Genomic DNA, 22598 nt, shown 5'->3' with positions numbered 1-22598 from the left:
TCCAGAAATATTTGAATCCTTATTGTATGAATTATGTATATAATATTTAAAATGTGCATTTGTGTGTGCTTGTGTACCTGTAGGATGGTGAAGTTCTCCAGTACACTGTTCATCATGTACTTCTCTGGCAGGTGTTTGAGCTTGTGGATGAAGTTGATCATATATTCACACAGTGGGGACCGGTGGATTCTGAACACATACCGCCCATTCTCAAACCGTGCATACTCCGTCTGGGGAAACAAAATATATCCAAAATATGATTTACATTCAAGGTTTTTTATTTTAATTGTATTTTTTAAACTATTTTCTACATTGTAGAATGATAGTGAAGACAAACTATGAAACAACACATATGGAATCAAGTATTAAATATCAAAATAATATCAAAATATATTTTATATTTGTTTGAGAGAATGAAAAGGGTGGCTACTTTGAAGAATCTCAGTTTCATGAGGTAGTCACCTGGAATGCATTTAGATTAACAGGTGTGCCTTGTTAAAAGTTAATTTTGTAGAATTTCCTTCCTTCTTAATGTGTTTTAGCCAATCAGTTGTGTTTTGTGACAAGGGTCAAGAAGCCATAGTAATGGACATTAAACCAGTGAAAATATGTCATTTGGGCTGATGAGTCCAAATTTGAGATTTTTGGTTCCATCCGCCGTGTCTTTGTGAGAGACGCAGAGTAGGTGAACGGATGATCTCCCCATGTGTGGTTCCCACCGTGAAGCATGGAAGAGGTGGTGTGATGGTTCTTTGCTTGTGACACTGATTTATTTAGAATTCAAGGCACACTTAACCAGCATGGCTTCCACAGCATTCTGCAGCGATACGCTATCCCATCTGGTTGGCAGTTAGTGGGACTATCATTTGTTTTTCAATAGGACAATGACCCAACACACCTCCAGGCTGTGTAAGGGCTATTTGACCAAGGAGAGCGATTGAGTGCTGCATCAGATGACCTGGCCTCCACAATCACCCGACCTCAACCCAATTGAGTTGGACCGCAGAGTGAAGGAAAAGCATCCAGCAAGTTCTCAGCATATGTGGGAACTCCTTCAAGACTGTTGGAAAAGAATTCCAGGTGAAGCTGATTGAGAGAATGCCAAGCTTGTGCAAAGCTGTTATCAAGACAAAGAGTGGCTACGTTGAAGAACCTCAAATCTAAAATATATTTTGATTTGTTCAACACTTATTTGGTTACTACATATGTGCTATTTTAAAGTTTATATGTATTCACTATTATTCCACAATGTAGATAATGGTAAAAATACAAATAAATCCTTGAATGAAGTGTCCAAAGATTTGACTGCTACTGTATGTTTAATATATCATGAGATGGTCACACTGAAAATAAATTAGATTATTTTATAAATGAAATTCAAGGAAATAAATGTATAATGTAGCTGATATATGGCAAGATAGCTATAGCATTAAACATATACTGTAGGCAATGGTTACCATAATCAAATTGATGTCCCCGTTGAATATCATTACATTATAGCTAGTGGCCCATAGGGCTCTGGTCATAAGTAGTGCACTACATACAGAATAGGGTGCCATTTATTTTTTTTATTTAACCAGGTAGGCCAGTTGAGAACACGTTCTCATTTACAACTGCGATCTGGCCAAGATAAAGCAAAGCAGTGCAACAAAAACAACAGTTACACATAAAGAAACGTACAGTCAATAGCAATAGAAAAATCAGAAAAGTTAGTGGGAGATAAGATTCCAGCTTCAGTGATTTTTGCAATTAGTTCCAGTCATTGGCAGCAGAGAACTGGAAGGAAAGGCTGCCATAGGAAGGGTTGGCTTTGGGGGTGACCAGTGAAATATATCTGCTGGAGCGCGTTTTACGGGTGTGTTGCTATGGTGACCAGTGAGCTGAGATAAGGCGGGGCTATACCTAGCATAGACTTATACATTACCTGGAGCCAGAGGGTTTGGCGATGAATATGTAGTGATGGCCAGCTGACGAGAGCATACAGGTCGCAGTGGTGGGTAGTATATGGGGCTTTGGTGACAAAACAGATGGCACTGTGATAGCAAATTGGATGTAGTCTGAGTAGAGTGTTTGCCGAAGTCAAGGATCAGAATGATAGTCAGTTTTACGAGGGTATGTTTGGCAGCATGAGTGAAGGAGGCTTTGTTGCGAAATAAGAAGCCGGTAGATTTAATCTTGGATTGGAGATGCTTAATGCGAGTCTGGAAGGCGAGTTTACAGTCCAACCAGACACCTAGGTATTTGTAGTTGTCTACATATTCTATGTCAGAACCGTCCAGAGTAGTGATGCTAGTCCGGCGGGAGGGCGCGGGCAGCAACCGGTTGAAGAGCATGCACTTAGTTTTACTTGCATTTAAAAGCAGTTGGAGGGCTCGGAAGGAGTATTGTACGGTATTGAAGCTCGTCTGAGGTTTGTTAGCACAGTGTCCAAAGAAGGGCCAGATGTATACAGAATGGTGTCATCTGAGTAGAGATGGATCGGAGAATCACCAGCAGCAAGAGCGACATCATTGATATATACAGAAAAGAGTCGGCCCAAGAATTGAACCCTGTGGCACCCCCTTAGAAACTGCCAGAGGTCCAGACAACAGGCCCTCCGATTTGACACACTGAACTCTGAGAAGTAGTTGGTGAACCAGGCGAGGCAGTCATTTGAGAAGCCAAGGCTTTGGTGATTGACAGAGTTGAAAGCTTTGGCCAGGTCGATGAAGATGGTCAGTGATCTGTTTAACTTGGCTTTCAAAGATGTAAAAAAAGGCAGGGCAGGATGGATATAGGTCTATAACAGTTTGGGTCTAGAGTGTCTCCCCCTTTGAAGAGGGGGATGACCGCTGCAGTTTTCCAATCTTCGGGGATCTCAGACGATACAAAAGAGAGATTGAATAGGCTAGTTATAGGGGTTGCAACAATTTCAGATGATAATTTTAGTCAAGCCCAGCTGACTTGTAGAGATCCAGATTTTGCAGCTCTTTCAGAACATCAGTTGTCTGGATTTGGGTGAAGGAGAATAGGGGGGGGGGGCTTGGGCAAGTTGCTGCAGGGGTTGCAGAGATGTTGGTAGGGGTAGCCAGGTGGAAAACATGGCCAGCCGTAGAAAAATGCCCCACAGGAGTCGCTAGTGCGCCCCACAGGATTCGCTAGTGCGCGATGAGACAAGGATATCCCTAACGGCCAAACCCTCCCTAACCCGGACGACACTAGGCCAATGGACCTCCCGGTCGCGGCCGGCTGCGACAGAGCCTGGGCTCGAACCCAGAGTCTCTGGTGGCACAGCTAGCACTGCGATAGAGTGCCCTAGATCACCCGGGAGTCCCAGTTCTACATTTTTTGGGGGAATGGGGCATGCTTATTTAAGATGGTGAGGAAAGCACTTTTAAAGAACAACCAGGTATCCTCTGCTGACGGGATGAGGTCAATATCCTTCCAGGATACCCGGGCCAGGTTGATTAGAAAGGCCTAATCGCTGAAGTGTTTGACAGTGATGAGGGGTGGTTGTTTGACCGCGGACCCATTACGAATGCAGGCAATGAGGCAATGATTGCTGAGATCCTAGTTGAAGACAGCAGCGGTGTATTTCGATGGCAAGTTGGTCAGGATGATATAAGAGGGTTGCCATGGTTACGGATATAGGGTTTTACCTGGTAGGGTCCTTGGGACGCGTCCAGTGAGTCAGGGTGAGGAGGAGTTAAGTGGTGTCTTGTGAATTGTTTGGCCGTCTGTTCTAGACCACAGATTGTTAAGTAGTGAGTTGAATCCCACTGGTTGGGTTATTCATTTATTCTCAGAGTGATAATCATTCCGTTCACGGACAGTCATTATCTCAAATGTTGAGATCGCAGGTCTAAAACATTTTCATGCCAATCCCGGAGTCTACATAAAAACTCTGTTGACCATCTCGAAATGCTCAATATAAAGGTATGTTTATTTAGGTACTGTAAACCTACATGTATTTCTGTATTTATCTACACATCTATGGTATGTATTTTGTACTGTATATGCATATTGTATGTATACTAGGCTTGGGCAAAATACCGCTTATACCTTATACCGGGGTATTTCGAAAAACCGATGTGATTTCCGATACCGCAAAAAATAAACTGTATTCAAAATCATACCATCGGTATTTCAGGGGTGGGTGCTAAGCCACTGCTTATAACTAACTATAAGTGAAGTATAACTATAAGAAATCTAAGATGTGTCTAATAAATGATATCCAGCTCAGGCCTCTAGCTATGCATTTGGTTTGCTAACTTGCTAAGTGGTTAGATGTCCAGATCAAGTTTCTTGTTTACCGCAGAGACATTCAATCCCCTCCTGGATCAAGATCCCTGTTGCCTTAATAGTTTTGTGCGTAACATAAAAAAATGAATAAAAATAAGTTTAATAGCGGCACTTGTGTGCATTTCCGGTAATACCTTATACCCCGGTATGGTATAGAAACGGTATGAAGATATGAATATCCGGATACCACCAAACCCTAATGTAAACAGTATGTCGTGTGTACTAAACATTAGGAACACCCATGCTCTTTCCATGACAGACTGACCAGGTGAATCCAGGTGAAAGCTATGATCCCTTATTTATGTTAAATCCACTTCAAATAAGTGTAGATGAAGGGGAGGAGACAGGTTAAAGAAGCATTGAGACAATTGAGACATGGATTGTGTGTGTGTGCCATTCAGAGGGTAAATGAGCAAGAAAAAATATTTCAGTGCCTTTGAACGGGACATGGTAGTAGGTGCCAGGCGCACCGGTTTGAGTGTGTCAAGAACTGCAATGTTGCAGTGGTCCACCACCCAAAGAACATCCGGCCAACTTGACACAACTGTGGGAAGCATTGGAGTCAACGTAGGCCAGCATCCCTGTGGAACGCTTTCGACACCTTGTATAGTCCATACCCTGACGAAATTAGGCTGTTCTGAAGGCAAAAGGGGGTGAAACTCAAAATTTGGAAGGTGTTCCTAATGTTTTGTACACTCAGTGTATACTGTATGTATATTTACCTGATCTCTATTCATGGGCCTGGAACAATCAGTTGTTTCTCGCTCACCTCTACTTTCTCCACCACCTGCTTTCCGAAGGAGCAGACCTTGGTGGAGGAGGTGATGATCATGTTCTCTGAGCTCTCGTACTGACTGGACACGCCGTAGAACAAACTGCTGTCGTCCTGCAGGTTGGCACTCAAATCAGCCTGCAGAGAGAGGAACCACACACCCAGGCAACAACAATAAATCAGCCGGCAGAGAGAGGAACCACACACCCAGGCAACAACACTAGAGCAGCCTGCAGAGAGAGGAACCAGACACCTAGGCAACAATAACAGATCAGTCTGCAGAGAGGAACCACACACCCAGTCAACAATAACAGATCAGCCTGCAGAGAGAGGAACCACACACCCAGTCAACAATAACAGATCAGCCTGCAGAGAGAGGAACCACACACGCAGATAACAATAACAGATCAGCCTGCAGAGAGAGGAACCACACACCCAGGCAACAACAACAGATCAGCCTGCAGAGAGAGGAACCACACACCCAGGCAACAATAGATCAGCCTGCAGAGAGAGGAACCACACACCCAGGCAACAACAATAGATCTGCCTGCAGAGAGAGGAACCACACACCCAGGCAACAACAATAGATCAGCCTGCAGAGAGAGGAACCACACACCCAAGCAACAACAACCTTCCAGTCCCTCCCCCCTTTTTTGACATACACATGGTTAGCAGATGTTAATGAGAGTGTAGCGAAATGCTTGTGCTTCTAGTTCCGACAATGCAGTAATAACCAACGAGTAATCTAACTTAAAAATTTCACAACTACTTTATACAGTGGGACAAAAAAGTATTTAGTCAGCCACCAATTGTGCAAGTTCTCCCACTTACAATGAGAGAGAGGCCTGTAATTTTCATCATAGGTACACTTCAACTATGACAGACAAAATGAGAAAAAAAATCCAGAAAATCACATTGTAGGATTTTTAATGAATTTATTTGCAAATTATGGTGGGAATTAAGTATTTGGTCAATAACAAAAGTTTCTCAATACGTTGTTAAATACCCTTTGTTGGCAATGACAGATGTCAAACGTTTTCTGTAAGTCTTCACAAGGTTCTCACACTGTTGCTGGAAGGCACTGCAAGGCACTGCTGCGCCTTCTTCACCATGCTGTCTGTGTGGGCGGACCATTTCAGTTTGTCCGTGATGTGTACGCTGAGGAACTTAACACTTTCCACATTCTCCACTACTGTCTCGTCGATGTGGATAGGAGGCTGCTCCCACCGCTGTTTCCTGAAGTCCATGATCATCTCCTTTGTTTAGTCAAAATTGAGTGCGAGGTTATTTTCCTGACGCCACACTCAGAGGGCCCTCACTTCCTCCTTGTAGGCCGTCTCGCCGTTGTTGGTAATCAAGCCTACCACTGTTGTGTCTGCAAATTTGATGATTGAGTTGGAGGCGTGCATGGCCATGCAGTCGTGGGTGAACAGGGAGTACAGGAGAGGCCTGAGAACGCACCCTTGTGAGGCCCCAGTGTTGAGGAACAGCGGGGTGGAGATGTTACCTACCCTCACCACCTGGGGGCGGCCCGTCAGGAAGTCCAGGACCAGTTGCACAGGGCAGGGTCGAGACCCAGGGTCTCGAGCTTAATGACGAGTTTGGAGGGTACTATGGTGTTAAATGTTGAGCTGTAGTCGATGAACAGCACTCTTACATAGGTATTCCTCTTGTCCAGATGGGTTAGGGCAGTGTGCAGAGTGATTGCGATTGCGTCATCTGTGGACCTATTGGGGCAGTAAACAAATTGGAGTGGGTCTAGGGTGTCAGGTAGGGTGGAGGTGATATAGTCCTTGACTTCTCTCAAAGCACTTCATGATGACGGAAGTGAGTGCTATGGGGTGATAGTCATTTAGTTCAGCTACCTTTGCTTTCTTGGGAACAGGAATAATGGTGGCCCTCTTGAAGCATGTGGGAATATCAGACTGGGATAAGGATTGATTGAATATGTCTGTAAACACACCAGCCAGCTGGTCTGCGCATGCTCTGAGGACGCGGCTGGGGATGCTGTCTGGGCCGGCAGCCTTGCAAGGGTTAACACCTATAAATGTTTTACTCACATTGGCTGCAGTGAAGGAGAGCCCGCAGGTTTTGGTAGCGGGCCCTATCAGTGGAACTGTATTGTCCTCAAAGCGAGCAAAGAAGTTGTTTAGTTCGTCTGGGAGCAAGACATCGTGGTCTGCGACGAGGCTGGTTTTTCTTTTGTAATCTGTGATTGACTGTAGACCCTGCCACATACCTCTCGTGTCTGAGCCATTGAATTGCGACTCTACTTTGTCTCTATACTGACACTTAGCTTGTTTGATTGCCTTGTGGAGGGAATAGATACACTGTTTGTATTCGGTCATGTTTCCGTTCATCTTGCCCTGATTAAAAGCTGTGGTTCGCTCTTTCAGTTTTGCGCGAATGCTGCCATCAATCCACGGTTTCTGGTTGGGGAATGTTTTAATAGACGCTGTGGGTACCAATGCACTTGCTAATTAACTCGTTCACTGAATCGGGTGCTTCCTGTTTTAGTTTCTGTCTATAGGCTTGGGAGCAACAAAATGGAGTCGTGGTCAGATTTTCCAAAAGGAGGGCGGGGAAGGGCCTTATATGCATAGCGGAAGTTAGAATAACAATGATCCAGGGTTTTGCCAGCCCGGGGACATGCATTTGATATGCTGATAAAATTTAGGGAGCCTTGTTTTCAGATTAGCCTTGTTAAAATCCCCAGCTACAATAAATGCAGCCTCAGGATGTGGTTTCCAGTTTACATAGTCAAATGAAGTTCTTTCCGGGCCGTCGATGTTTCTGCTTGGGGGGTTTATACACGACAGTGATTATGATCGAAGAAAATTATCTTGGTAGATAATGGGGTCGGCATTTGATTGTAAGGAATTCTAGGTCAGGTGAACAAAAGGACTTGAGTTCCTGTATGTTGTTATGATCACACCATGTCTCGTTAATCATAAGGCATACACCCCCGCCCTTCTTACCAAAGAGATGTTTGTTTCTGTCGGCATGAAGAAACCAGGTGGCTGTACCGAGTCTGATGACGTATCCCGAGTGAGCCATGTTTCAGTGAAACAAAGAACGTTACAATCTCTGATGTCTCTCTGGAAGGCAACCCTTGCTCAGATTTCTTCTACCTTGTTGTCAAGAGACTGGACATTGGCGAGTAGTATACTCGGGAGCGGTGCGCGATGTGCCCGTCTACGGAGCCTGACCAGAATACCGCTCTTGTCTGCCCCTTCTGCGGTGCCGTGGTTTTGTGTCGCCAGCTGGGATCCGATCCATTGTCCTGGGTGGTGGACCAAACAGTGGATCCGCTTCGGGAAAGTCGTATTCCTGGTCGTAATGTTGCTCTTATATTCAATAATTCCTCCTAGGGTTTCAGGTAGGGTGGAGGTGATATGTAATATAATAAAACCTAACATTTCCTGGGGTAACAATGTAAGAAATAACACATAAAAAAAACTAATTATTGCATAGTTTCCAAGGAAATCGAAGTAAGGCGGCCATTTCTGTCAGCGCCGATAAGGCATTAATCAAACAACCTGCCAGTCTTGAAGAGGAGACCTTTTTAGTTCGACAGTTCAAATAAAAAAATCTGAAGAGAAACCTGTATGTTATTTCAGTGGTAACACATCAAGCTTTCTTTCAGTATTGTCAGGTTCTTCTCCTCAGTTATTATACTTAATTTTAAGGAACGTGTTTGTATGTCTTAGTTGTCTTTCCAAAACGTATTTCTCCAGTGTGACAGCTCAACAAAGCCTGCGACTGATTCTCTGCAAAGCCCAGCAGCCTCTATTGCCGTTGCCTGTGTTGACTTAGCTTAGGCTGCCACCCCAGCCACTGCATTCCCAAGATGCTGTGTCTAGCTGTGGCGTTAGACCCATCTGGGCCTCTCCGTCAGGTGCATCCAACCTCCTGTCTGTCTGAGAAAGTAGAATCTCCCCCCTAACTGTTAAGGGAAGGATCTGGGTCAAGGTAATCTGATCCTAGATCTGATTATAGATTTGGACAAGGTGTCATCTCTGTCATGGTAGAGAAAGACAGACAAACATTGAGAGGGCTTTACCTTTTCCCCTCTCAGGCTCTTGTCTCCTAATTGGCCATTAATACAGCGCTCAGCCTCTCTTCATCGCCCTGCTCCTCGTCTTCACCTCTCGCTCCTGTAATTCTATCATTTGTCTTCATCCCCGGGGCCCTGTGACCCTCCCAGAACCCACGCTCCCCCCCTTCTTTAACGGCCTGCGAGGGAATTCATCCAATTACAATCAACAGCCCACAATTGGCTGATTAGATCAGCCAGGCCGGGCTCCTGTGTAACAATTTACAAGGGCCGTCTCAAATCGGATTCTCCGGGCACTTCAAAGGCGCTAGACAATACGTTAGGACAGGGCCATGGGCACTACGGGGGGAGCAGGCTGGGCCGGCTGTGGAGCTGGAAATTCAATCTAGAATGCCATAGCTTTGGAGATGTGCAAGCAGCCTGTCACGGTCGCCATGACAACCCGGCCAGAGCCTCAGGACGCCCCCAAGTCATGACCCGGCTGGCTGGATGCATGGATGGTTGATTGTGTGTTTTGTCATGGGTGCCATGAGGGTTAAGACAATCGGACCCACTATAATATGATGTGGTGAGGGATCTGAGCTAGCTGTGTGTGTGTATATATATGAGCCCAACAGAGCACTGAAATTAAGAGGCTACCGTAATGAATGGCGTGGACATGTTCCCCTCCCTTTCTCTCCCACTTTCATGACATATGGCTGGGTCCCTCGCTCCCTGCTTCCCATTAACCCTGCATCAAATGCCATGGCTCTCAGCAGCTGCTTCTCCCAAGGGGGGAGATGGCGGCTTCATATGGGTGTCACTTGGGTGTCACCAATGGCTTATCTCTCAACAATAAATAAGGCTTCAGAGGAGCATGTGAGGGTGACTAACACCTCATGTACAAGTTAACTGGAGGGGGAGGTCATTAGGGGGGAGGGGCACATTCTATATTTGGGAATGTAGAGTTGGGATGTAAAGGTGCGACTCTGAAAATCTTCATTCTGTAGAATATAGCGTGTATAAGTAAAGTTTCTGAAGCAAGTTATGCACATTCTGCGCAAAGAAATGGTCAGAGAAGATGGTCACTCACTCTGTGCATTCCCTCTCTTGGTTGGGGGGAATCTATAAATAGGTGGATGCGTGTGGGGTGGGTTCAGCCTAATAGCTAGTGGACAGGTGCCCAGGCTCAGGTTTCACCAGTGAAAGAGCAACCCTGCCACTCTCCTGCCCAAGGCTGCCGTCACACACACCACAATGTGTCCTCTATACCCGCTGTACCCATGGGCAGAAAACAGCCAGGTCTTAACAGATTACTTTTAGATTTGTTTCAAACAGAAAATCGCTAATAAATTCCTTTAGCTCCAGTCCAAAAGCTACCCTAACACAGTTAAAGGCCCAGTGGAGTCAAAATTCAGTTTTCCATATCATATTGTACAACAGATGATGAAAAATACTCTAAAAGTGTATATATTTTCATCGGGTTTATTTACTGCTAGTTGAAAGTACAATCTACACAGGACCTTCTAATTAGCAGATTTAGATAGGGGGGGGCTCTCCATGGTGACATCACAATGCGGTAAATAAATTAATAGACCAATAACAAAGAGAATTCTAAACCGATCTGCCAATAACAGCTGGTTTTCAGTTTCCCCCTCCCAACTCACAGTCCTAGCAAAATGCTTGCTTAAGAAAGTATTTAGCTAAAAAGCCATCTTTGTCCATTTTTATGGAAATCTGTTACAGTAAGCAGGGCCGGATGAATGGCGGCTTACCAGGGCTGAATCCCCTGGACCCAGGCCCGTGGGGCAGCAAGAAATAAATACTCATTTTTTTTACTGCACCCGCCAACCTCAGGAGAATTCTGGGGGGGGACCTGCCTTAATTGGGTCACTGATTAATAAAAACAAAACATTTAACTGCATAATAAATCAATATGACGGGTCAATTGTGTGAGTCAGGGGCTGGGCCCAAGCCCATAGGAGACCAAGAGGCAAAAAAACAAAGATGTTATAATATATATACACATTTGAGTGATTCTCTGCTTTGCTTCTCTGTCAGAAAGCAGAAAAACACACATTTTCTTTCACTGCAACCCATGTGTGGACCAAATAATTGATTCCCATCCAAAATTATATTTTCCCTAACCCGAACCCTAAACCCAAACCGTATCCCCTAACCTTAATTCTAACCCTGATTGTAACCCTAAACCCAAACCGTATCCCCTAACCTTAATTCTAACCCTGATTGTAACCCTAAACCCAAACCGTATCCCCTAACCTTAATTCTAACCCTGATTGTAACCCTAAACCTTAAATAGCATTTTTCCTTGCGGGGACTGTCAAAATTGTAAGGACATCTGGTACCCAAAAGGATAGTTAAACAAAAACACACACGAGCAGAGTCACACCTGCATGCACACACAAACACTATAAATTGGCCTCTAACACACACCTCGCTCTGACTCACCCAGAACTTGACGAGGAAGAAAGCGTTAGGCGGCCCCTTCTCAAACAACTCCTTCATCCCTCCCTTCTTCTCAGGGAACTTATCGTAGATCTGCCGGATGTCCACTGCCTCCAGGTACGGGTCACTGAAGGTCGGGTTGGACTGACCAATGTGCACAAACAGGTGCTTGTTAAACTGCAAAACAAAGGGGAGAGAGAGATGTTGATTACTAGCAAAGCGCTGCTTCAGTTCATGGTCAAGATGCTGTCATGGCCTGAGGAAGGAAGTAACAACTTTAGAAAGAGGCTTGTTGGATGAAAGTGAGATATTTATTTAAAGCTGTATGTCGCACACTTGTACATTGATGAGATCTGAAATGTTGCTTACTAATTTGCAGTGCCCCTATTAACTAAGGCTGCGTTTAAAAAAAAAAGGCAGCTCAATTCGGATTCTTTTTTCACAAGTTGTCGGTGACAACGCAGCCTACGTGAGATGATTACGGAGGCTAATCAGGCAGGGCGAGGGGCTACTAAGTGACTACTCACGGTCTCTGGGTCCTGAGGCTGCTCCAGGAAAGCAGAGAACTCTAGCATGCGAAGCTTGGAGCTGGCGATACTGCGTCCCTGCCACGGGGGGGTGCCCGGCGACATGGACAGGCCCGCCGTGCTCTCATAGCCTGGTGGAGAGGAAGGGTGGGGGCCAGGGGCAACCAAATATACCAAAGGTTTAGAAAATGTTACATTCTGTCTTTCTCTGAGCTCTTCATCGGCATCTTGTGTATTTCATCACTTGCAGACCATGACAGCATCTGTCGACACATGGATGTGAGGGAAGCTGGGAAAACCCACCTGTTATGGGGGGATGGCCGGAGGCTTGCATGGCGTAACTCTGCTGGGAAAAGGGCTTAATGCTGGAGAGACGAGACAGGCAGAAGACACATTACACCCTCACCCCGCGCGCACACACACACACACACACACACACACACACACACACACACACACACACACTTGACTGACCCTTAAACACACTGGGGGCTCAGCTTCATCAACTAAAGTGCTTTTTAAATAATATGTTTCTCATATTCAGTTTGGACGGATTGCGATTTCCATTTATTCCATTGCAGTAAACCAATGCCTTTTGACAGACAGGACAGACATACAGAGAGTCAGGCACGCACACACAGGGTTTTAACTTACTCTTCAGGACCTCTAGGCTGTCCTGGGAGGCCACCATGCCAAAACTAAAGAAAAGAAAACATGGAAACATCTTTAATTACACACACTACCTCTCCTTCTATATGTGTCCCTCAGTGTTGCCCAAGGACAGGGTTTGTGTGTCCATGCACATACTCACCCCGCCGGCAGTGGGATACGGCGGCCTGGACAGCCCCTGCAGAGCCATTTTGTTCTGAAAGGCGGTGGCGGAGATGATCTGGGCAGAGGACATGGTGGCCATACTCTGGAGTGCCTTGTCTTTGGCAGCCTGGTCCTGCAGACACACACAACAGGCCCCAGGGGTCAGACAAACACACTTTCCACTTTAGTCAGCAACCTGTTTTCCTGGGAACACTTGCCCCACTATGTTAGTTGGGTGGGAAAAGAGGGGTGGAAGGTTGCATCATCCGGTGCTGGTCTGGGAGGCTGGATGATATTGCAGTCAAGGGCCCTGGAGTCGAAAGGAAAGTTTATAGCCTTGGCAGAGGCCGGGAGGTGTTGACAAGCAGTCTACGTCTTTGCTAGAGGTCAGAGTGGGAGCTGGCCCGGGCACGTCAGAGGGCTAGCGCCATGCTAATGCTAATCAAGCTGGTTCGCAGACAAATGCTAAAGGTAAGCAGGAGACATGGTGGCTACCAGAAACGGCAGAGTCATTCCTGTCTGATGTTTATGGTAAAGCGTTATTGTTCTGTGAGCGCGTGTGTCCATCATGTTGACTTCAGCAGTTTCCAACTCATCTGGGACTACAAACACTCTCAACCCAACCCTTTAATGAAAGGCCAACCAGCACATTCTTTTCCCCAGAACCGTCCGACACAAGGGCATAGCCGAAATATGCGGAGTACATCTGCTAATGTTCTCAGTTACAAGAAAGACCTATTTAAAAAGGCCTGTCAAAGGCTTGTGACCAACGCTGAGGCCCAGTGGCCGCCGTCCAGAGAGACGGAGAGCTGTGTCACCTGGCGTGCGTGTGTACGGGCGCATGGTTGCATGTGTCTGTGGTGAGAAACGTAAACACGCAAGTGCAGGGGACGGAATGTGTAAGGAAAGTTTTCACCCACCAAACAGGAACACTTCTTTTGAAATACTTATGAAATGCCTGGAAGGAACAATGCATTACAAACATTAATTTATATCCTGACAAATGCATTTGTTCATATTGTGCACAGCAAGCCTCAAGCCAGGGATGCTGGAGCATATTTAAATTGACTGTGGGGACTTGTAGGGATGCATCATCTGTACTGAGCATTGCATAAAACGCTCATACAAATGAAGGGGTTGATATTTAATACAACCCACTCTCTCTCTCTGTTTCTAATTGGTTTTGTCTCTCCATATTGTTTTCACTGAAATGTAGGAATGGGAATCCATTAGAAATTCCCTATCGGATATCAACGCCATGGTATATTTAGTTATTTAGTCATGGAATCAAGCCTCAAAATGAGAAGAGAATAACATGGGTTAAGGTACAATGAAGACCATAGGAAGCGTTCCTGCTGATATCAGCTCCGTGGCTTTAAAGGAACAACACCACGGCTACAGCCAAGCACCCCCACAGCCTTCCCAATAACCCTCCATATTAACTTCACACGTTAAAAACATCAGCATGCTACACCAAATGACCTGCATAGCTAGTGCTGTAGCAGACAGAATTGGAATGGGTAGAATGGTAGGCATTCCCATTGAAAGCAAGGTCCCGACAAATGGTATGTGGACCGAGATACATTGGTGAGGAGGATTGGAATTTGAATGTCTTGTGTTCTAAACGCAATCGTGAAAGGTTGAATTGCGCCTCCATATTGGCAGATCCTGCAGAATTTAGACCCTGTGATTGGTTTGTCTACCCATTCCATTGCCGTATTGAGCAAACCTATGATGTAACGCAACAGTTGAAGATCCAAAAAACGAGGGAGACTCACGTAGCGTACCTTCAGCTTCACCTGGATCTCCCGGGCCTTCCGTCGCGCTAGCACCTGGATGTGACTGGACACCTGGAGGAGAAGGACGGAGATCAGGTCTTTTTGGTAGATGTGTCTATCTCCATGTTGACGCCAAAAGGTGCGACAAAACAATAAGGTTGATATTCTCATTCTTACCACAGTGCAATGTCATTGTCTTGAAACGTTTGGTACCAACATGGCACTCATTAAGAATGGAAAATGAATAGGAAAATGCTGCACACTGCTGCTCATGCTCCAAGGGGATGTCATTATAACAACGTTTCAACCCGTAGGTCTTCATCAAACAATTAACCTACAACTCCAGCATCTGCAAAAGTACCTGGATGTGGGCATGTTATTCAGCTTTTTTACTAATTAAGAATGGCATATTTACAAATTGATTTACACTACAAAAGTATATGTGGACACCCTTTCAGATGAGTGGATTCAGCTATTTAAACCACACCCGTTGCTGACAGGTGTGTAACATCGAGCACACAGCCATGCCATCTCCATAGACAAACATTGGCCTGTACTGATGAGCTCAGTGACTTTCGAAGTAGCACCGTCATAGGATGCCCCCTTAACATCAAGTTAGTTCGTCAACTTTCTGCCCTGCTAGAGATGCCCCGGTCAACTGTAGAGTGCTGTTATTGTTAAGTGGAAATGTCTAGGAGCAACAACGGCTCAGCCGCGAAGTGATAGGCCATACAAGCTCACAGAACAGGACCACCGAGTGCTGAAGCACGTAGCGTCTGTCCTCGGTTGCGTCACTGTCAGCACAACAACTGTTCATGTCGAGGTTCATGAAATGGTTTTCCATGGCCGAGCAGCCGCACACAAGCCTAAGATCACCATGCACAATGCCAAGCATTGGCTGGAGTGGTGTAAAGCTCATAATTGGACTCAGGAGCAGTGTTCTCTGGAGTGATTAATCACGCTTCACCATCTGCCAGTCCAACAGACAAATCTGGGTTTGGCGGATGCCAGGAGAACACTATCTGCCCCAATGCATAGTGCCAACTGTAAAGTTTGGTGGATGAGTAATGGTTTGGGCACAGGCCTAATCGCCCAAGATCAGTGCCCGACCTCACTAATGCTGTTGTGGCTAAAGGGAAGTAAGTCCCCACAGCAATGTTCCAACATCTAGTGGAAAGCCTTCCCAGAAGAGTTGAGGCTGTTGTAGCAGCAAAGGGGGGGACCAACTCCATATTAATGCCCATGATTTTAAGATGTTCGACAAGCAGATGTCCACATACATTGCTAGACACTTCAACTCATTGTTAACCCCAACCCCTCTCCCTCTTTACCCCCATCCCATAAGATGTCAAAGATGACCCCCCCCCTCCATGTAACGCAACATCAGCCAGTGCCAACCTGTCAGTCAGTCTCTCCATATCAAATTCCATGTCCCAGATAGGGCTCCAAATCCCTGCCTCATCCAGCCCTTTACAGCGTCCTCTCTGCTGCAAAGATCCTGTACGTCTTGCTCTCCTAACAAGGTTGGGCTATGCGCTACGTGAGGTAGTGAAGAAACACACCGTCAACTGATCCTATAGCATCTGTGCATTGGGCCCCGGCCCACTAAAATCACTCAGCAGTGGCCCATTTCAGCATGAGAAGGGGGCTAGGGCTCGGGGACTGTGCAGGAGCGAAGGCAGCATCACTTCCCCGTCATAGCTGTTCTATGGCTTTCTCTGTGTCTTTGTTGGGGTGGGGGTGTGTTGTGTACGGGGTGCACAGGGCTCGGAACACAGAGCAGGAGTGGATTGGTGCTACGTGAAACTCACCTGCTTTCTTGTCCGTGTCTTCCCTGTGCGTAGCTTGATGTACCGTGCTATCAGCTCGTTCCGTCCTGTAAAATCCAGACAATATACATTTCTTTTTTTAAATGGCATAAAGAATATTCAAATAATCCAATATAAAAAGGTGATATTTGTAGATTTGTTTAGATACAAAGCTTGATTTTGGTTTCATAGTGTCACATCACATCATCCAACGGTGTTCATCCTAGTTGAATACAGTTAAATACAACAAGCTGGGTACCAGTTGATATGGGATGATAAGGTACTGTAGACGATGAGGATGTTTTAAACCGTCAGGAATTAAAATGTTTACTGAAGCTAACTCATCCTCAGCAAGCTGGACGTGCTGGGCAAATTAGCTGCAGAGGTGAGAGGGGTGTGCTCGTGTGTGTGTGTGTGTGTTCAGTAAAAGTGTAATTTTGTTTAAGACCAAGAGTGTGTGTGTGTGTGCTTGCCCTGGTCCATGTGCCCTGTGGGGCTATGCTGCTGACAGACAGGTCACAGCGGCTGAGCAGGTGAAGAGGTATAGCAGCCACGCTCAGAACAGACACGCCACGGCCACACTGGAGCGCGATGATGGAGGCCTGGAAAGGCTGCTCGGCAGCTGGTGTGCGTGTGTCAATGTTTATGGAATATGCCTTTACGCCTGCAGTAAATCTTGGGCTTGTTTCACCATCAAGGGCGAGGGACTTGTGACCTCATGTGACCTCTTCTTGGCCCTGCACTTACATGCACATTTATGGCACGCACAGACACCCACAACGTACACGCACACACTAACACACTCAGCCAGCCACCCAGCTGTAGAAGGGTTGAGTTTGCGCCACCTCTTAAACACTGTCATTTCTCGTTCTCACACCACATCTCCATGTGAATTAACAGAGATCAGTCACACATCGCAACCTGGAACAACCAGCATAAGACTTTCCTCACATAGTGATGCTTGGGTCAGAAGACCCTGCCCTACGCCGCTGACCAATCAGAACGCCCGGTCGGGTTGAGAAAAGGCAACCCGAACCCTAAGGAGCCCAGAAACGCTGCCAGGCAATTAAAAGTGATCAGATTCAGCTTGCGTCCCAAAATGGCACCCTTTATTCCCTATATAGTGCACCACTTTTGACAAGCCCTGGTCAACAGTAGTGCACTATGTAGGCGATAGGATGCCAGCCTCCGAGTGGAATGCAAAACATGGTTTCTCCAGCCCTCCTCTGAGCCACACTGGTGGGGATAAGGTTCAAGCAGACGGCGTTTGTAAGGACATTACTTTCCACTAATCAAACTCTAAAAAGATTCAAGTTTAATAGGGGACTAGTTCACCGCCTTCTGAAAGTAGCAGCTGTATGTATGCACATCCTACCATTTCAGTGTTCAATTGCTATATTGTAATTACTTTGCCACCATGGCCTATTTATTGCCTTTACCTCTCTTATCCTACCTCATTTGCACACGCTGTATATAGATGCAAATGAGAACTTGTTCTCAGCTAGCCTAAATGGTTAAATAAAGGTGAAATATAAAAAATCAGAGGGTATTGCGGTCAATTTTGGCAGTGATGGTTTTCTGTGAAGTAGTGACATGTTCACAAAGGAGGAATATTAAGGAGGGTGACGCTAACCTCTTTACGCAAGCACACACACACACACACACACACACACACACACACACACACACACACACACACAGCAGTAGGGCTCCCTTTGTGTCAGGTTTTTGTGGATTTAAACCCTTCGCTCAGTCTCCGTCTGCCTCCACACAAGGCCCAGTCACGGCACTCATTCACCCTCAATCTTATTTGAATTTCTGTGCTGGAATTGCTCAAGCGTTCAGTGTTTATATCGGAAGGTGCACTCGCGCACCAATCCTTTAAGCACCTGAATACATATTTCTTTAATCCCTTTGGATGAAAAACGTGTTCCACATTTCTTGTGCCCTTTTTGCAGATGCTGACTGAAGGCGAATACTTTTTGGTGAGGTCACTGAGGTAACTTCTGGATTCCGTAGAGATGCTTAGTCAGGCGACGGACTACAAGGTGGAATGGTGAAGGCAGAGAGCACTCTTATTTCATTACCTCAAATGAACAAGGCAACTTTAATATAAATCCCCATTATTCTGTTGCAATTTACTCTAGATGCCACCAGTAGTTAATCATTTAGAAAGCACGTTGTTAGGAAAAGTACATGTAGGTGTCACATGTGACTGGGGGGAGGGGGTCATCTAGTTTATAGATTTCTAGGTTGGTGGTTTGTGTGGTTCCCAATTAGAGGCAGCTGGTAATCGTTGCACAGAGCTGGCGGTCGAGCGGAGAGTGCCAGAGCCTGTTTGGGAATCGGAGGAGGAATTTGATGACTTTCACTGCTATGCGGATGACACACAGCTGTACATTTCAATGAAACATGGTGAAGCCCCAAAATTGCCCTCGCTAGAAGCATGTGTTTCAGACATAAGGAAGTGGATGGCTGCAAACTTTCTACTATTAAACTCGGACAAAACAGAGATGCTTGTTCTAGGTCCCAAGAAACAAAGAGATCTTCTGTTGAATCTGACAATTAATCTTAATGGTTGTACAGTCGTCTCAAATAAAACTGTGAAGGACCTCGGCGTTACTCTGGACCCTGATCTCTCTTTTGAAGAACATATCAAGACCATTTCGAGGACAGGTTTTTTCCATCTACGTAACATTGCAAAAATCAGAAACTTTCTGTCCAAAAATGATGCAGAAAAATTAATCCATGCTTTTGTCACTTCTAGGTTAGACTACTGCAATGCTCTATTTTCCGGCTACCCGGATAAAGCACTAAATAAACATCAGTTAGTGCTAAATACGGCTGCTAGAATCCTGACTAGAACCAAAAAATTTGATCATATTACTCCAGTGCTAGCCTCTCTACACTGGCTTCCTGTCAAAGCAAGGGCTGATTTCAAGGTTTTACTGCTAACCTACAAAGCATTACATGGGCTTGCTCCTACCTACCTCTCTGATTTGGTCCTGCCGTACATACCTATACGTACGCTACGGTCACAAGACGCAGGCCTCCTAATTGTCCCTAGAATTTCTAAGCAAACAGCTGGAGGCAGGGCTTTCTCCTATAGAGCTCCATTTTTATGGAACGGTCTGCCTACCCATGTCAGAGACGCAAACTCGGTCTCAACCTTTAAGTCTTTACTGAAGACTCATCTCTTCAGTGGGTCATATGATTGAGTGTAGTCTGGCCCAGGAGTGGGAGGGTGAACGGAAAGGCTCTGGAGCAACGAACCGCCCTTGCTGTCTCTGCCTGGCCGGTTCCCCTTTTTCCACTGGGATTCTCTGCCTCTAACCCTGTTACGGGGCTGAGTCACTGGCTTGCTGGGGCTCTCTCGTGCCGTCCCTGGGGGGGATGCGTCACCTGGGGGGTTGATTCACTGTTGTGGTCGGCCTGTCTGGGTCCCCCCTTGGGTTGTACCGTGTCGGAGATCTTTGTGGGCTATACTCGGCCTTGTCTCAGGATGGTAAGTTGGTGGTTGAAGATTTCCCTCTAGTGGTGTGGGGGCTGTGCTTTGGCAAAGTGGGTGGGGTTATATCCTTCCTGTTTGGCCCTGTCCGGGGTGTCCTCGGATGGGGCCACAGTGTCTCCTGACCCCTCCTGTCTCAGCCTCCAGTATTTATGCTGCAGTAGTTTATGTGTCGGGGGCTAGGGTCAGTTTGTTTATCTGGAGTACTTCTCCTGTCCTATTCGGTGTCCTGTGTAAATCTAAGTGTGCGTTCTCTAATTCTCTCCTTCTCTCTTTCTTTCTCTCTCTCGGAGGACCTGAGCCCTAGAACCATGCCCCAGGACTACCTGACATGATGACTCCTTGCTGTCCCCAGTCCACCTGGCCATGCTGCTGCTCCAGTTTCAACTGGCCTGGGCCCTAGGACCATGTCCCAGGACTACCTGACATGAGGACTCCTTGCTGTCCCCAGTCCACCTGGCCATGCTCCTGCTCCAGTTTCAACTGTTCTGCCTTACTATTATTCAACCATGCTGGTCATTTATGAACATTTGAACATCTTGGCCACGTTCTGTTATAATCTCCACCCGGCACAGCCAGAAGAGGACTGGCCACCCCACATATGCTCTCTCTAATTCTCTCTTTCTTTCTCTCTCTCGGAGGACCTGAGCCCTAGGACCGTGCCCCAGGACTACCTGACATGATGGCTCCTTGCTGTCCCCAGTCCACCTGACTGTGCTGCTGCTCCAGTTTCAACTGTTCTGCCTTATTATTATTTGACCATGCTGGTCATTTATGAACATTTGAACATCTTGGTCATGTTCTGTTATAATCTCTACCCGGCACAGCCAGAAGAGGACTGGCCACCCCACATAGCCCGGTTCCTCTCTAGGTTTCTTCCTAGGTTTTGGCCTTTCTATGGAGTTTTTCCTAGCCACCGTGCTTTTACACCTGCATTGTTTGCTGTTTGGGGTTTTAGGCTGGGTTTCTGTACAGCACTTTGAGATATCAGCTGATGTACGAAGGGCTATATAAATAAATTTGATTTGATTTGATTTGATGAATGATTCCGGAGAGAGGTGGTAGCGATGAGAATGCTGCCGTACAGGCGTGCTGAAGACTGGTGGATGCCACCAGTAGTTAATGACTGGTGTCACGCATCTGGCCTCCGGTGCGCCTTCCCAGTCCGGTACGTCCTGTGTCAGCTTCCCGCACTCACCCTGAAGTGCGTGTCACCAGTCAGGTGCCACCTGTGCCGGCTCCACGCATCAGGCCTCTAGTGCGCCTCCCCAGTCCGGTACGTCCAGTGCCTGCTCCACGCACTTGCCCTGAAGTGGTCTGGTTACACGCACTTCACCTGTACCGGCTTCACACACTAGGTCTCCAGTGCGCATTCACAGTCCAGAGCTTCCGGCGACGGTTCACGGTCTGGCGCTTCCGGTGACTGTTCATGGCCCGTAACCTCCCGCGACTGTCCGGAACCTCCCGCGACTGTCCACGGTCCGGAACCTCCCGCGACTGTCCACGGTCCGGAGCTTCCAGGCAAGGTGTCCAGTCCCGTTCCAGGGCGGGAGTCTTCCTCTGCGCCAATGTCCAGTCCAGGCACGGCATCCAGTCCCGCTCCAAGGCCGGTGCCTTCCTCTGCACTGATGCCCAGTCCAGGCACGTTGGCCAACTCAGCTCCCAACTCTGGGCGTGGGCAAAGACCCGCACCGGAGCCGCCACTAGTCACCCACCCTCCCCATTTGGTTTCAGGTTTTGCGGCCAGAGTCCGCACCTTTGGGGGGGGGGGGGGGTGAGTTACTGTCCCGCCCTGACCATAGAGAACCCTCGGTTCTCTATGGTGTTTAGGTCAGAGTGTGAATGGGGGGGGGGGGGGGTTTATCTAGTTGATACATTTCTAGGTTGGTGGCTTGTGTGGTTCCCAATTAGAGGCAGCTGGTTATCATTGCCTCTAATTGAGGGTCATATTTAGGTAGGCTTTTTCCCCACCTGCATTTGTGGGATAGTTTTGCGTTAGTGCATGTGCACCACGTAGCCACGTTTAGTTGTTTGTTTATTGATTTGTTTTTTCTTTAAGTTTCACTTTGCAATAATATGTGGAACTCAACATCCGCTGCGCCTTGGTCCCGTTCTTACGACAACCGTGACCGTAGGCTACTTAAAAAGTAGCAAAAAGGTGAGTGCAGTGTACTTCATATGTACTTGAGGAAACCACTACATTATGTTCCATCTTCATCTAACTTTGTAAGTGTTGTGTTACACAAAACCTCCTGAAAATATATATTTTTATTTTATTTTTTGTAATCTTAACTATTGATCTCTTCCATTCACTGACAGTGGAATCTTGATTTTCAGCATCGTGCTTATAAAACAATTTTAGCCATGACTCAGGATTATGCTTACATACTGTCACAGTCTGCACACACACAGCATCCTCCCAGTCCATTCAAAATTAGCATAGTGTATTTGTGACCATTACACCAAGTCATTAATGAGCTGTTAAGAGGCTGGTCTTTAGGTGTTTATATCAGATGTCCCTGCCACTCCTTCAAATGGACGGGTGGTATGATTAAAAAAAATATTCAGGCAAGTGTGAGATCACAGATCAGAGGAGTCGTCGGTCAGTC

At 46.5% G+C, this 22598-nt stretch overlaps 1 protein-coding gene across 1 annotated transcript in view; it reads right to left on the bottom strand.

Annotated features, from left to right (window-relative positions):
• LOC124043992 (transcriptional enhancer factor TEF-3-like) overlaps positions 1-22598 on the bottom strand; it is a 30990-nt gene that overhangs the window by 2700 nt on the left and 5692 nt on the right. Inside the window, exons 3-11 of the mRNA XM_046363278.1 lie at positions 16485-16549; positions 14674-14745; positions 12894-13028; positions 12737-12780; positions 12386-12447; positions 12083-12213; positions 11559-11732; positions 5051-5191; positions 78-230 (exon numbers count right to left, since the gene is read on the bottom strand). Of these exons, the coding sequence (XP_046219234.1) occupies positions 78-230; positions 5051-5191; positions 11559-11732; positions 12083-12213; positions 12386-12447; positions 12737-12780; positions 12894-13028; positions 14674-14745; positions 16485-16549 (977 nt within the window). The remainder of the gene's footprint in view (positions 1-77; positions 231-5050; positions 5192-11558; positions 11733-12082; positions 12214-12385; positions 12448-12736; positions 12781-12893; positions 13029-14673; positions 14746-16484; positions 16550-22598) is intronic.

This window comes from Oncorhynchus gorbuscha, linkage group LG01 (genome assembly GCF_021184085.1).
Source record: "Oncorhynchus gorbuscha isolate QuinsamMale2020 ecotype Even-year linkage group LG01, OgorEven_v1.0, whole genome shotgun sequence".
NCBI lineage: Eukaryota > Metazoa > Chordata > Actinopteri > Salmoniformes > Salmonidae > Oncorhynchus > Oncorhynchus gorbuscha.
The sequence above is the reverse complement of the archived record's forward strand: the minus strand, read 5'-3'. Positions and strand labels throughout refer to the sequence as shown.